Source organism: Nelumbo nucifera, chromosome 1, assembly GCF_055504915.1.
Source record: "Nelumbo nucifera cultivar China Antique chromosome 1, China Antique-T2T, whole genome shotgun sequence".
NCBI lineage: Eukaryota > Viridiplantae > Streptophyta > Magnoliopsida > Proteales > Nelumbonaceae > Nelumbo > Nelumbo nucifera.
The window spans coordinates 14717967-14734556 of NC_142649.1; the positions used below are offsets into that span (position 1 = coordinate 14717967).

At 40.9% G+C, this 16590-nt stretch overlaps 1 protein-coding gene across 3 annotated transcripts in view; it reads left to right on the forward strand.

The window, feature by feature from the left end:
• Window positions 1-16590, forward strand: part of LOC104588092 (SH3 domain-containing protein) — an 86989-nt gene that overhangs the window by 21207 nt on the left and 49192 nt on the right. For all 3 annotated transcript variants that reach the window (XM_088894251.1, XM_088894252.1, XM_088894250.1), the window contains 4 exons: window positions 1671-1740; window positions 1822-1970; window positions 3009-3110; window positions 3301-3498. In XM_088894251.1, the coding sequence (XP_088750377.1) occupies window positions 1671-1740; window positions 1822-1970; window positions 3009-3110; window positions 3301-3498 (519 nt within the window). The remainder of the gene's footprint in view (window positions 1-1670; window positions 1741-1821; window positions 1971-3008; window positions 3111-3300; window positions 3499-16590) is intronic.

Sequence of the window (16590 nt, forward strand, 5' to 3'; positions counted from 1 at the left end):
AACATGAGTCTAGGTAATATCCTTCCTGGGAAATTCCCCCAATGATCCTCCCTGTCTTGTGACACTAGGAATCTATCTAATTTAGATAGAATAGGGCTTTCCTGACAATTGGCCCAAGTAAATCTATTCTGCCCTGTCATAATTTCCTTCAATTCCAAGGGTTCCTAGTTAGGGGTGGCGATTTGGAGATGTTATTCCTTACTTCCTTGATTTCCTAGTTAGGGATGGCGATTTCTGACAATCTGATCCAATGCACATGACTCGTCCAATCAATCCAAATCCATTCATTTACCTAGAGGGTTGATTATGGGTTGACAACCCCCACTTAGGTTGAGTTTATGGGTTGGGTTGTATCATGGGTACCCATTGGATGTCTCCAAATACATATTGTAGTTGTGACAGCTTAAGATAAGTATATAGCATCCATATTTGTCATTTTATAAGAGAAAAGTTCACATCTTTCGCTTGAATGACAGAGATTTGGTTACATGGATTGTAAGTTTTCCTGTGTGATGGGTGGACCCACCATCTTTTGTACTGTGATTATCCAGGCTAATATCCATGCATGACTGTAGTGACATGTAGACATCATCAATTTTTTTTTGTGGTCATAAATGTTTTTAGTTGAAAAATTATAATCTTCCCATGTGTACATCAAGGTCCAAAGTATTGATATGATACACCCCATCTTGGGCGTATGGTATCATATCTAAGGGTCACCAATATGGCATATTGACATGATTTGACATGACCCCTATCAAAATGTCAAACAAAAAAGTAAAAAAAGAAAAAGTTTGGGGGAACTGAAACTCTTGATACACAAAATAGGTGTACATGGTATGTGGTGAGGATTTTGTATCCAATTGAAATTGCCAGGTATCAAAGATTAACTTTGACTCTCTGAGTCGTGTCAATAAAATGGGTATACATGGTCTATAGCTGTATCCACTCTTTTTTTATACTAATACAGTATTTTACCATTTCAAGAAAAAAAAATCAACTCTGAGTCTTTATGTGAGAGAATCGGAGCTAACCTGGTTTACCACTTCAGTTAGAAATGGAGAATGACATCTGAAATTTGTTGTTCTTTGAATCTCATAAGAATATTGAAATGATGGGAACATCTTTCCATGTCCCATTGTTCCATAGTAGTGAACCATGATAGAAAATAATATTAGGCAGTACAAGGTGTGGGGCCTATCAGCATCAAGGTCATTGTTGACCATAACGTATCTATAACATGTCTTCCATTTAGCATCATATCAAATTATCTAAACGGTAGGCCCCTTTAGATAAGAAACAGACTGCTATAACTGTCAATTTCCAGGGGTTTTAAGTTGAGGTTGGGTTATAATCAATATGCATGGTTGCCATTAGGGTCAATAATGGATATGGGTGGTTAGTGGGTAGGAATGATTTTCAACCTTCATTTAACCCAACTTATCCAATTCCCATCCAATCCTAGCACTCTTCCATATAATTTTGCTGGTCTTATTCCTGCCTTAGAAAAATTTCATTTTAGTTTCATTGGTATATGTTGGTCATAGCACAGCACACCTCTCCACTTTAACCACTCTGCTCTAATTTTATGGGCAACATCCTCTTTTGCAAAAATGTTATAAAGCAGATATTCATCAGATCGGATGATATCAGCAGTTCTATTTGTGCAGCATTTTCAAAGGGATCTTGTTCGGGGTGTTGAAAATTTTATAACAACAAGCTTGAAGCAAATGGAAATAGGTGAATATGGTTTTGCTTCACAATCGCATGGTTCTCTTCTTCATCAGAAGGTATATAAGTTTTTGAAATTTCACTTGTTAGGGAAAAAACTGGCAGAAGATTGTTGCAGATATGGAAATGAAAATCAAGGTTCCGGCTTTTCTCTTTCAAGGGCTGCACTTCAGTTTGGTACTTCACACATTTCAATTGAAAAAGAGAGGGAACATTTGCTTGAGATTCTTGGTGATCAGGTTATTTATTCACTTCTTTCATTTGTCTAATTGTTTTAGTAATGCAAAGGCATAGGATTTGATTGCCTTAGTCATTACAAATGGAATTATTAACTCAACTTGACTCAACAAAATTTTGTACCAACCATGGGTCAACATGATTCTGGTTCTGCCATTCCACCCTATTCACTGCAAATAGAATTCTTTATGACAAATTACATGCTTTGCTTAGATAGCACATGAATATACATGCATAAAAAGAGAAAAAAGGAAAAGGATAGAGGCATGTCTAATGATTACAGTTTTAATATAGAACGCATGCCAATAAGCACTGCAAGTGTGCATACAATTGTATGGATTCAATAAACATGGCTGAGTAACAGAACAACAACAGAGAAAGAGAGGAGAAGAAAGGAAGAACAAATAAAGAATGAAAAAGAAAAAGAGAAAGATAGAGAAGAGTAACTTACCTACTTATGGTGAGGAAGAAAACTTCATCTCTACCCTAACAGTTGCCTCAGAAAAGAAAGCTCTGATGTTAGGAGGGATAGAGGCCTTAAAGAGAACCTTATAAGGGAAATTCAAGGGACGAACAATTCCACTGCAAAGGGATTTCAAGAAAGAGACCAAAGAGAAAACCCCTTTAGACTTGGGATCTTAAACCTGAAAATTAAAACCTTGAGAAGAAGTGGAAACTTCTTATCTATTAAAAAATAGGAGTGACCTTACTGCTTTCTGAGTCTCTTGAACCCTTGTGAAAATGCCAAAATTCCAACAGAACTCAGACTCATCATGATTCTACAAGAACCAATGAGCAGAGCATAGTGGTTGGGTATTCTATAAAGCTTAGGAAATTTTTTATGTTGATTTATGTCATCCAACCAAATAAATTCCTAGAATCTAACATTATACTCAGATACTAATCACATACCTAAAAAATACAAAGAATGGTTACTCGTTAAGGTTCCTTTCAATTATTGTTTGATATCTTAAAAACTTTATCCTTCTTCATCTCTTATGCCGTTATTTTAATTTTAGAACTCCTTTCTCTATATGTAGGTCTCTGAGCCACTACGGGCATTAATAACTGGAGCTCCTTTAGAGGATGCTCGCCACTTGACACACCGTTATGAAAGAATCCGCCAAGAGGTGGAAGCTCAGGTACTACTTTTGCATATAAATTATTTTTCTGCTAAAGAAATGAATTCTATGATACTGGATACCTTTACATGGCTGCCTTGTTATGTTCGGTATTCGTAGTGTAGTAGAACCATGTCCATCTGTGTCTTTGGTGCATCTGGGCATTATAATATGAAATGTGGTAAATAAGTTATAAATATGTACTCATCAGGCAGTTGAAGTCTTAAGACGGCGATCAAGAAGGGAGGGGGGAGCTTCTTCAGATAGTGATGCAAAGCTTCAAAATGCAGAAGCAAAATTGTCTGAGCTAAAATCTGCTATGATGGCTTTGGGAAAAGAAGCAACAGCAGCAATGTCATCAGTTGAGGCTCAACAGCAGCAAATCACTTTCCAGAAGCTTCTTTTAATGGTAATTATTTTATTTCTTATTTCCATTAAGAAGTGGTGTTATTGGGGGTGAATGGAAGTATAAAATATCATTTGTCTTCTTCCATGCAATCTCCATGCTCTTTGAGGTGTAATCATCATGATATTCTTTAGGGGTGCAACTTCGGTAGGCTGAGGTTGGCATCTTGTTAAAATTTGAATGGGCCTCAAGCCCAATACAGTGTAAATTCTTCAAATTGGGTATCCGACTTGCACCCCTAATATTCTTGAGCTATTTTCAGCCCCCATATATTTGTAGAATTTTTTATTTCTCTTTTTGGTTTACTCTCTCTCTCTCTCTCTCACATACACACACACACACATATGCATGCAGATATATTTGGATTTTTCTATCCGTAAATGTAATAGCTTCTGTTGATGTGTTAAAGAGAAACGTTTTAACATGGTAATGTCCCAGATACACTCCTTTGTTTGGCCTAGTACCACTAGCCACCCATCTATTTTCTTTGTAGATCCCCTCAGGGACCAAATAATCAATTCCTTCCTCTGCCAGCAGCCTAATCTCCCTCATGATGCATATGTAAGCCCATAATCCTGTATCACTTTTCCCTAGCCATCCTACAACAATTTGGGTATCTCCTTCCACCTCCAAATTATGATAATTGAGAGATTAGGCTTGTTTCGAATGCAGCTACAGTAACCCGAACCAGGAGAGAAGGAAGAAGAAGATGAAGAAGAAAAGAGAAAGAGAGAACAGGAGGGTTTAGTCAAAACTGATTCGTACACTGTTCATTCGACCCCCTAATGGTTATTAAGTTCTAATAACCTTTACAAAGACTAAACTGCCCTTACTTAAGTGTGGGCAGAGTATCTCTAATAAAACTGCCACATAAGCAAGGTACTTAACAAACATGAGATGACTAAACTACCCCTATTCGGCTCACTTTAACACTCCCCCTCAAGCTGGAGAATATATGTCATATAATCCTAGCTTGTTACATAGATAGTTCATTTTCCTTGAGCTTAGAGCTTTTGTAAACAAATCTGCCCATTGATCATTCGAGCCCACATGTTTTGTGTTTATCTTTCCAGCAAGGACCTTCTCCCTCACAAAGTGGCAATCAACCTCTATGTGCTTTGTTCTCTCATGAAATACAGGATTGGATGAGATATGGAGTGCAGCTTGGTTGTCACAATACAGTCTCATAGGTTTATTCATGTGAAACCCAATTTCTTGTAGAAGATTCCTCAACCACACTAACTCACAGGTAGTATGTGCCATGGCTCTATACTCAGCTTCAGGACTACTTCTGGCCACAACTGTCTGCTTTTTACTCTTCCACGTCACAAGATTTCCTCCAAGGAATGTGCAATAGCCTATAGTAGATCTTCTATCATTCACTGAACCTGCCTAGTCTGCATCTGTATACCCCACTACTTCAAGTTTTCCTCTTGGTTTATACAATAGTCCACGGCTTGGAGCTCCTTTCAGATACCTTACAATTCTAAGAATTGCATCCCAGTGAGGTATACAAGGGTTCTGCATGAATTGGCTCACCACACTGACTGCAAAGGATATGTCAGGTCTCATGATAGTCAGATAGTTCAGCTTCCCCACTAATCGTCTATACCTTCCAGGATCTTCAAATACTTCTCCTGTATCACTGCTCAACTTAACATTTGGTTCCATAGGGGTCTCAGTCGGTTTTGCACCTAACAGTCCTGTTTCTTCCAATAGATCAAGAACATATTTTCTTTGGCACATATTTACACCTTGTTTTGACCTGGCAACTTCTATTCCCAAGAAATACTTTAATGTTCCAAGATCTTTTGTTTGGAAATGATTTTGCAGAAATACCTTTAGTTTGCCAATCCCCAATTTATCACTGCCAGTAATGACAATATCATCCACAAAGACCACTAATAGGATCTTCCCAACTTCTGAGTCATAGCTGAACACTGTGATCAACCTGACATTGCTTCATTTCAAAACTCTTCACCACTTCACTGAACTTCCCGAACCAAGCATGCGGCGATTGTTTCAACCCATAAATTGCCTTCTTCAATATGCATACCTTACCATCCTCCCCCTGAGCAATAAACCCAGGTGGTTGCTCCATATATATCTCCTCCACAAAATCATCATGGAGGAAGGCATTCTTTATATCAAGCTGAAACAAAGGCCAATCATACATAACTGCCAGGGAAATTAGTACACGAACAGAACCAATCTTAGCCACCAGAGAGAATGTGTCCATGTAGTCCACTCCATACAACTGTGAGTAACCTTTAGCAACAAGTCTGGCCTTCAGACGCTCCACGCTACCATCTGGCAAGTATTTCACAGTATACACCCATTTACAGTCCACATCATGCTTACCAGGTGGGAGAGTAGTAAGTTCCCACGTTTGAGTATGTTGAAGAGCAGAAAGTTCCTCCTCCATTGCCCGCCGCCACCTAGGTGAACTAAGAGCTTCTTGAACAAAAGTGAAACAAACTGGCGATGTGAGGTAGGAAGACGAGATAATGAAACAAAATTGGAAATGGGATGGAGGGTAGAACTACGTTTACCTTTCCGTAAGGCAATGGGTAGGTCAAGGTCTGAAGGTTCAACAATAGGAGCCATGAGAGGATCCGCAGATGAGGTAGAAGCTGGAGGGGCCGGTGTCGTTCGACGTGTATACACCTGCCAGATTGGTGGTCGTTCAGTGGTGATCTACACTGGATGAGGTGATGAGTCTACTCCAACAACAACATCTGGAACTGGATCACTGACAGGAAGAGGAAGAGGAAGTACGGGTGGAGACGAAGGTACTTCAAGACTTGAGAAGAAGGGGACAGACTCAGAAAAGGTGACATCAGGGCAGACATAGCACTTCCGGGTAATGGGATTATAACACTTGTATGAGTCCGTGAGTAGCCAAGGAAGACACATTTAATTGAGCGTGCATCTAGCTTGTCTATTCCAGGACTCAGATTGTGGACAAAGCACACACAACCAAAGACACGAGGAGTTAATGGGAATGGAGATAAAGTGGGAAACAAGATAGAGAAGGGGGACCGACCATGAAGGATGAAAGAGGGCATCCGATTAATGAGAAAACATGCAGTGAGTACAGCATCACTCCAAAACCGTTTAGGAACATTCATGTGATGAAGAATAGACCGAGCAATTTCAAGAAGCTGACGGTTCTTCCGTTCAGCTACCCCATTCTGTTAAGGGGTGAATGCACATGAGGTCTGATGTTGCTGTTCTAAATACTGTTGAAATGAAGTAAGAAAGTATTCACGACCATTATCTAAACGGAGAATTTTGATTGGAACACCAAATTGTGTGCGTATTTCAGCATGGAATTTTTGAAAAATGGAAAACAATTCACTTCTTTTTTTCATTAAGTAAATCCATGTCATTCTTGAACAATCATCAATAAAGGAGACAAAATACTTGTACCCATTATAAGACTCTATTTTGATTGGACCCCAAACATTTGAATGAACTAAAGAAAAATGACTCAACATACGACTCTCAACTCTTGGACTGAAGGACACACGACGATGTTTCTCAAACTGACATGACTCACATTGAAAAACTGACAAATGACTCAATGACGGGACCAAAATGAGAGCCTTGAGAGATGGATGTCCCAGTCGGCAATGCCATTGTAGAGGAGTAAGTGAAGTTTGAAGAGCAATTAAAGATCCACCACCGTCAAGATAATATAATCCACCAGCTTCATGCCCCCCACCAATCTTCTTCCCCGTCTTGAGATCCTGAAAAACACAAGTGGAAGGAAAGAAGGTAACAGAACAGTTAAGAGCTTTGGTTATTTTACTAACAGACATAAGATTGAATGGAAACTTAGGTACATATAAAACAGATGATAAGGGCACAGAAGCCATGTCAACATTACCAACACCACAGATGGGAGATGAGGATCCATTGGCAAGTGTAACAGTTTGTGATGTGGAGGTTTTAGAAAGAGAAGAGAACACACCTGGAGTCCCAGTCATATGATTTGAGGCTCTAGAGTCAATAATCCAGGGAAGAGTTTTAGATGACATGCAAACAATACCTGATTGGGCAAGTGTGGCAGTGGTATGCTGTGAAGTAGTTTGAAGGAACCGTTCATACTCATCACGCGGTACACTCACCATCTCCCTCCCAGAAGTAGATGTAGATGTGGGAGGAGTTCGGTCTGCCTGTTTACTGTCACTGATATCAACCTCACCTGCTACAGCATGATTAGCCCATTTAGAGGGAGGGCCATGTAGGTAATAACAGAAATTCACTGTGTGTCCTTCCCTACCACAATGAGTACACTTCCTTGTAGAGTTATTCTACCCTCTGCCATGGCCTCCCCCTGAGTCACGACACCCCGACCAATCATGGAACTTCCACGGCCTCCTCGGGGAGCATGACCTCCCCCTCTTGTACTATGTCCATGTCCTCTAGCTGTCACAAGTGCTGATCTATCAGACTGTGTGGAGTTCTCTGTCTGTCCCAAAGAAATTCTACGAAGCCTTGAGAATACTTCCTCAAGTGTAGGAAGAGAAGAGCCCCCTAATATTTGAGCTCTAACTGGTTCATACTCCGACTTCAACCCCACTAAAAATCTTGTAACATCTAGTTGTTCCCTTTGCTGTTGCTGAACTTTAATATCTGGAGTGAGGGGATGATAGACATTGAGTTCATTCCTTATATTCTTCATGTAGGCATAGTACTCTTATAGTGTTTTGGTTCCTTGATGTAAATCAAAGTACTCCTGATAAAGTTGATATACTCTTGTTGTGTTATCTTGTCCAGAATATAGCTTCTTAGCATGCTCCCATATATCCTTAGCCGTATCAAGGAACATGAAGTTGGCACTAATTTTGGGCTCCATACTATTCCACAGCCAAGTCATGATTTGAGCATCTTCTTGTTCCCAATCATCAAACCTTGGAGAGTCAGCCGGTGGCTTCTCATCTTTTACATGCTTCACTTTCCTCTTTGCCTTGAGAAAAACTTCCACAGATTTAGTCCATGGAACGTAGTTTTCCCCATTTAGTTTAATTGAGGTCATCTGTACCCCTAGGTAGTCGGGGGAAACCACCACACTAGGTTTCTGATCATTGTACCCATCTCCTATTGCTGCCATTGTACTCTTTCACAGTTGCCTCTAACCTGACTTCTCAGCTACAAGCTGACTAATGTTATTCACAGTTTGATATTTCAGCACCTATCGCAGCCCCTAAACACAACAGTGAGAGCCCACGCCTTGTTCTTATTCACACTACTGCTGTCTTCACAAACCCACGAACCACATAAGCATCAATTTAGCACTCACTAATCACATGTAGGCCCTCTTACAACCACTCAATAGAAGTTGTGCACCACAAGCTCCATAACACAGTCAAATCTGCTACACCCAGTTCAGACTTGTTTAACACATTTAAGAGGGCATTACACAACCACAAAGAACTCGGCTAGGTCACTGCATTACACCTTACACCACTCGGCCACCTGCAGCAGCCCTAACCCACTCAACCACTTACAGCAGCCCCTACACCATTCGGCTACTGTACACAGCCTGTTCTAGGGAAACAATGAACCTAGTTCTCTAGGTTCTAATCAGTACTTACTGATTCTTGGAGGATTTCTACCCAGAAATACCAGCAACACAAAAGGACTAGATAACCAACCTTCCCTTGAGAGTATCAACCAACCATTCACTGCTGAAATCACTTTCCTTGATGAAGAAGACTGTGTGCAGCAGAGAGAAATGAGTTGTGATGTCTCAGACCTAGGGCGAACCAGTTCTCTCCATTAACTAACCAGAAACGAAGAAGAAGGTGTCACGAACACAGCTGAGATGCTTTACAAACTGAAGCAGGTCAGGAACCTTGCTCTGATACCATGTTTCGAATGCAGCTACAGTAACCCGAACCAGGAGAGAAGGAAGAAGAAGATGAAGAAGAAGAAAAGAGAAAGAGAGAACAGGAGGGTTTAGTCAAAACTGATTCGTACACTGTTCATTCGACCCCCTAATGGTTATTAAGTTCTAATAACCTTTACAAAGACTAAACTGCCCTTACTTAAGTGTGGGCCGAGTATCTCTAATAAAACTGCCACATAAGCAAGGTACTTAACAAACATGAGATGACTAAACTACCCCTATTCGGCTCACTTTAACAAGGCTAATGGTTCCAGAACTTATATTTTGTGATGCACTTGGGAGGAGAGGAAATGCTAGAATGACAATTGACACATAGTCAGATACATACGTAAAGAAGCTTTTGTTGAGAATATTAAAACTTGAGAATAAAGGAGAAAAAAGGAAAAGGTTAGGAAACCTGTCTTACACAGTGAAAAGCAAGAAGAAAGTAAAAGGAAGAAGAAAAAGAGGTTTCAAGGAGATACGAACTGTTTTATCCTTCCTCTTGACCTGCACTGTTGTTCCATTCATTATAACATGTAGAAATTACAAGAATACCCCTGTTAAATGATCCTTGATAGGGGAATACCATATTATAGAAAAAGACTAAAATACCCCTGTGGGCAAACATTTCAACACCCTCTCAAGCTGGAGCATATATATCATAGAGCTCCAGCTTGTTACAAATATAATCCATCCTAGTACAACACAAAATCTTTGTAAACAAGTCTACCAGTTCTTCTGACTTGACATAAGGAGTCACGATATCACCATTTGTCACCTTTTCTCTTACAAAATGACAATTAACTTCTATATGTTTGGTCCTCTCATGGAAAACTGGGTTGGAAGCAATTCGAGTAGTGGCTTGATTATCACAAAACAACTTGGCAGGCTTCCCTATAAAAATACCCATCTCTTAAAGGAAATGTTTCAGCTATATCAACTCATAGGTGGTGTGGGTCATTGCTCTATACTCAGCTTCAACACTGCTTCTAGCAACTACGCTTTCCTTCTTACTTTTCCAAGTAATGAGATTGCTACACAAAAAAGGTACAATACCTTGTAGTAAACTTCTGTCCATTAAGTAACCTGCCCTATCTGCATCAAAATATCCCTTTAAGGTTAATTCTCCCCCTTTCTTGTACAGTAATCCCGGACCTGAAGCACCTTTTAGGTATCTCAATACTCTTACAACATCTTCCCAGTGAATGACTATCTGCATAAATTAACTTAGAACCCCTACATGCAAGGAGATATCAGGATGGGTAATGGTTAGATAAATCAGTTTGCCAACTAATTTCCTATACCTTCTAGGATCATTGAATGGCTCCCCCTAACTATCAGTTATTTTCACATTAGGATCCATAGGGATTTCAACAGGTTTAGCCCCTAGTAGACTGGTCTCGTCCAACAAATCCAAAACATACTTGTGTTGTGACAAGGAGATTCCCCACTTTGAGGTCGAGCGAGCTTCAATACCCAGGAAATACCTCAAGGATCCTAAATCCTTGGTTTGAAAGTGTTGTTGTAAAAATTGTTTCAAATCATTAATCGTATTATCACTACCAAACCAGGCCCTACTAAAGACTAAATTATCAACTCCACATTGCTTGAGACCAAACTCTTGTACAACATTGCTGAACCTACCAAACCAGGCCCATGGTGACTGCTTGAGTGCATAGATTGCCTTGCATAATTTACATGCCAAACCAGCCTCCTGCCGAGCAACGTACCGAGGAGGTTGCTTCATGTGTACCTCCTCTTGAAGATCACCATTAAGGAAAACATTATTTACATCAAGCTGGTACAAGGGCTAATCAAAGTGGATGGAAAGGGAAATAATAACCCATATAGAAGACAACAAAGTCACCGGGGAGGTCTTAGAGTAATCAACTCCATAGGCCTATGTATAGCCTTTTTCCACCAGCCAGGCTTTGAACCTCTCAATGCTATCATCTTGCCTATGTTTGATCGTATATACCCACCTATAACTAATGCCTATTTCCCAGGGTAAGAAGGTAAGATCCCATGTGTGGTTAGACTAGAGAGCTTGAAATTCACCATCCATTGCTTTCTTCTAAATGGGTAGTAGATAAACAAACAAGAGAACAATAACGAGAGATAGTATGGTTAGTACAAGTATATTTGCCCTTTACATTACAACATTGAGAAGATCAAGATCCGATGATGGGGGATCTTTGGATGGTTCCAATGCTGGTGGAGGGGCAAAAGATAGAGTCTAAGGTAGTGTAGGAATTGGTGCAAGCTCTCACTGAAGGGATGGGATATCCATCACATGGACGCCCAAGTCTTGTGGAATGGATTGGGCGAATTTCAAAAATTTCTCCCATCTTTGCAGGGAATCGAATTCCCTATTTTTAGAAAAATATATATTTCAATGATCAATCTTGAACCATGAACCAAACCAGATCTGAACCAAAAGGAGTAGGAGGGAGGATGTACCTGATACGGAGAATTAGCATCTCCCAATGGAGGTGTTCACGCCCAAGGAAGGATCCAAAGACTGCTCCCACTGAAGATGGCGCAGTGCAGGATGGAGCAGAATCAACAATGTTCTTCAAAAGAACTTGACCCTTCGCAAGAATCAACTGGATGGCTTGTGAGTACAGCTCCGATCAATCTTTTCCCAAAAGATTGGTATCAAGATCAGATCTTGATTTCTCCCAAGAACTGGAGATCGAACTGAAGGTAATGGCGGCGACAGGAAGGAGGCAACAAGAGAGATTTTGCAGAGGTTGCGGAAAACTCTCTTCTGTGATTTCAGCTCTGAAGACAAGAGTCTTAGGTTGCATCTTTAAAGGTTGCCGCCCCTTCCTCCTTTTATAGATTTAAAGGGATCAGCTTCTAATCCTATTAGGAGCTGCTGATCCAAATTATATTTGGATTAGAAGTCCCTTTAAGTGATAAGGGAGAACCCTTATCTTATCTGCAAATCAGATCAACCATCTCCTAATCTAATTAGGAGGCTTCCAGATCTAAATCTTATTTAGATCTTGGACTCTCTAAGTGGATAGGGTCTAGGCCCAATCCTATCAGCTGATCCATGTCAGAATTCGCCCCCTTTAATTGACTGATCAAATCAGCCCAAATCGAAATGGGCTTAAGGTCCATTTAATGTTATGTACTCACTTAGCCTTCTAAACTGCTGCCCAGTTGGGCTTCCTTGTATGGCGTGGGACCCAAACATTGATCTACACATCAACCACATGGGTTCTGCCCAGCCTTTGTTACAAGGCCTGGCCGAATACACTGTTATGGACAGTGCACCCCCTGAAACCCATCTTATGGGCTCTATGGGCCCAACACTTACCCTAAGTGGTCCCTGGGCCAAGCCACCTTGTAACACCCAGGGACTGTGGGCAGATTCAAGATTAGCCCATCAGGTATTATCCTCAATGGTCTTACACTTAACCTCTCAACCCATAATGATCAAACACTGCCCGACAAGGGAAGACCTCTCCCTCGACTGCAAGGAACAATGTTGCACTCTCTACTTACATGGATCCCAGGAATTAAAACCTTTTGCAAATCATTTCGGTGTAACTTTCCTGTTTTGCCTATCTATCTCCAAGGTCCAGGGCAATACAGGAAATCTGGTCCGGTTCAAAGGTTCTATTAATCCTACACTGCATGTGCTTCGGGTCTCACCCTTGTAGCTGAGACAAGCCACCTCAACAATTGGTAGCACACCAGTGTCTGCCTTGGTAGGATAAATCTCCCCAGACTTACCCAATGGCTGTGAACATTCTAAACTAACACAAGTCTCATTAAGTGTCCAGCTTAAGGGTATTGCACAGAAACACACCACAAGAACATGAATCAAATGTGTACTTTATTCATTTACAATAAATTTATAATGTACATAATTCTGATTGAAGCTAAGGGCATACAACTGTCAGCGAGTTCGATCTGATCGAACTGCCTCTGTATTGAGTTGTCAAAGAAGCAACGACATAGCAGCGGGCTAGGGAGTTTTTATCCTCCCAATCTTGGAATTCTCTCCTACGGGCTTCAGAAGCCCTATCACCCGGACGCTCCGAGGCAGGAGACTTGACTACTTTGTCCAATTTTTCAGATTTTAAATCCAGCATTAGGTTACGGTACCATTCGGCATAGTTTGGGCCCTTAAGCTTGTTGTCGTCAAGAAGCTTTGCAAATTATCCGTTTGTCATTTTCTGATAAAACAGCAAATATCAGTCCACAACCTTATTTGATTCATGTTCATATCACAGACATGGATTTTAATCTATGTTCCATTCCCATTTGCTCATCTCTGAGTTTTCCCTCCTTCTCAGGGACGGAGACAGCGACTTGTCTCTGGAAATGTGGGAAACCACATAGGGTGCATGGAGCCAATTGTTTCAGCTGCAAAACCCCACCACCTTTCTGTGAAAGATCATATCCACTCATCATATGAGTTTTCCCTTTGGCCTCTGTCAGACAAGGTTCAGAGCCGTTTTCAGGTAAACATTTCTGTCCAGTGAGTGCTCACCCATCATATTCGTGAACGCCAAGGTACCGTGAGAGAGTTCCCATTTTCTGGTGAAGCCCTCCCACATCGGTCTATGACACCGCTATCATCTTATGAAACACTTGGACAAGCCCAACAGCAAATGGATAGCCCATTTTCTGGTGCGTTTCCTCATTACTGAAGGACCCATCCTCATGCTAATGATGGAAGGCCTTTAGAGAGTTCATCACATGAATCTCCCTATCACGTGCACTCATATTTACTAGAGGGAACAAGAATTACGCCCTAGTTTGTTTTAGGTCAAACCAAAGTGGCTCCCACTGACTTTCATAAAGCCAGATTTTGGTGGGCCTAAATCGGCTAGGGTTCCGCACGTAACCTCTTCAGGAGGTGTGGGGCCCACCATTGAGGGTGGTCATTCAATGACCAGGAGGGACACCATGGCAATGATGTGCATTCAGCCATGGTGTGCGCAAGAGCCACTATCGAATCTGCATGGGCCAAGTACTTATGGCCCATGAACGTAGCACATCACACATCCATACATCACATGCAAGGAGGAATTGATCCAATCAATTAATTATCTGTAAAAACCCATTTGAAGCCCATTTTAATCTATAATATTAACAATTAATATCATCTAGGTATATGGGCTGAATTAGGGTTACCCAGTTCGGCCCATATAGCTTTATCCTTGGAAGTGGGCTTTTGGCAGTTTTAACAATTTAAAACTGGGCCTTACAGGTTGGGCCGAATTAAATATCCAATTAATTATCAATCCTTAGGCCCATTTAAACAAAAATTAGGGCTGATATTCAGCCTTGATCGAACCCTAGATTCGGTCCAAACAATTTAAACCAATCTTGGTTCGAATGGGTCTAGGGTTTGATCTTTAATTAAATCTTTAATTCAAGAAAATAATCTGAAATTAATGAACTGATAAAACAAAACAAGAATCAGTCAATCCAGGGCTGTTCGTACAATCCATCCTGCAAAACAGAGGTTAGACCACAGAATGCAGTTTAACAAATTGCAAATCGCAGGTAGCAAATGTCCCATCTGCGAAATCTCCTTCCTTGCACCGCCATCTTTGATCCAAAAAATAAATAAATAGAAAACCTAATTTCTATTATAATTACATTAGATCGAATACCTAATACATTGAGTCTAAAAAATAAAAAAAATTATTTACAGACCAAATGTAATAAATAAATCAAGAAACTGCAAATCTTGCAGGTTCCCTGCGCAAACCAAGAATTCAATCTCCTCTTGTACGAACAGCCCATAAATCAAGAAAATCATAAAGAACTATTCTAAATAATAATCAGATTTATATAAAATTTAATTTCAGATTATTCGCCCATAATTTTGGGAGCAAATTCCCAAAAACACTTATCAGCGCAAATTGGGTAGAACACCTTTTGCCCATTTGCGCAGGTTCAGATCTGAATTAAATTGATTCAAAACTTGAACCATGGCTCTGATACCACTGAAGGGATGGGATATCCATCACATGGACGCCCAAGTCTTGCGGAATGGACTGGGCGAATTTCAAAAATTTCTCCCATCTTTGCAGGGAATCGAATTCCCTATTTTTAGAAAAATATATATTTCAAGGATCAATCTTGAACCATGAACCAAACCAGATCTGAACCAAAAGGAGTAGGAGGGAGGATGTACCTGATACAGAGAATTAGTATCTCCCAATGGAGGTGTTCACGCCCAAGGAAGGATCCAAAGACTGCTCCCACTGAAGATGGCGCAGTGCAGGATGGAGCAGAATCAGCAATGTTCTTCAAAAGAACTTGACCCTTCGCAAGAATCAACTTGATGGCTTGTGAGTACAGCTCCGATCAATCTTTTCCCAAAAGATTGGTATCAAGATCAGATCTTGATTTCTCCCAAGAACTGGAGATCGAACTGAAGGTAATGGCGGTGGCAGGAAGGAGGCGGCAAGAGAGATTTTGCAGAGGTTGCGGAAAACTCTCTTCTGTGATTTCAGCTCTGAAGACAAGAGTCATAGGTTGCATCTTTAAAGGCTGCCGCCCCTTCCTCCTTTTATAGATTTAAAGGGATCAACTCCTAATCCTATTAGGAGCTGCTGATCCGAATTATATTTGGATTAGAAGTCCCTTTAAGTGATAAGGGAGAACTCTTATCTTATCTGCAGATCGGATCAGCCATCTCCTAATCTAATTAGGAGGCTTCCAGATCTAAATCTTGGACTCTCTAAGTGGATAGGGTCTAGGCCCAATCCTATCAGCTGATCCATGTCAGAATTCACCCCCTTTAATTGACTGATCAAATCAGCCCATATCGAAATGGGCTTAAGGCCCATTTAAGGTTATGTACTCACTTAGCCTTCCAAACTGCTGCCTAGTTGGGCTTCCTTGTATGATGTGGGACCCAAACATTGATCTACACATCAGCCACATGGGTTCTGCCCAGCCTTTGTTACAAGGCCTGGCCGAATACACTGTTATGGACAGTGCACCCCCTGAAACCCATCTTATGGGCTCTATGGGCCCAACACTTACCCTAAGTGGTCCCTGGGCCAAGCCACCTTGTAACACCCAGGGACTGTGGGTAGATTCAAGATTAGCCCATCAGGTATTATCCTCAATGGTCTTACACTTAACCTCTCAGCCCATAATGATCAAACACTGCCCGACAAGGGAGGACCTCTCCCTCGACTGCAAGGAACAGT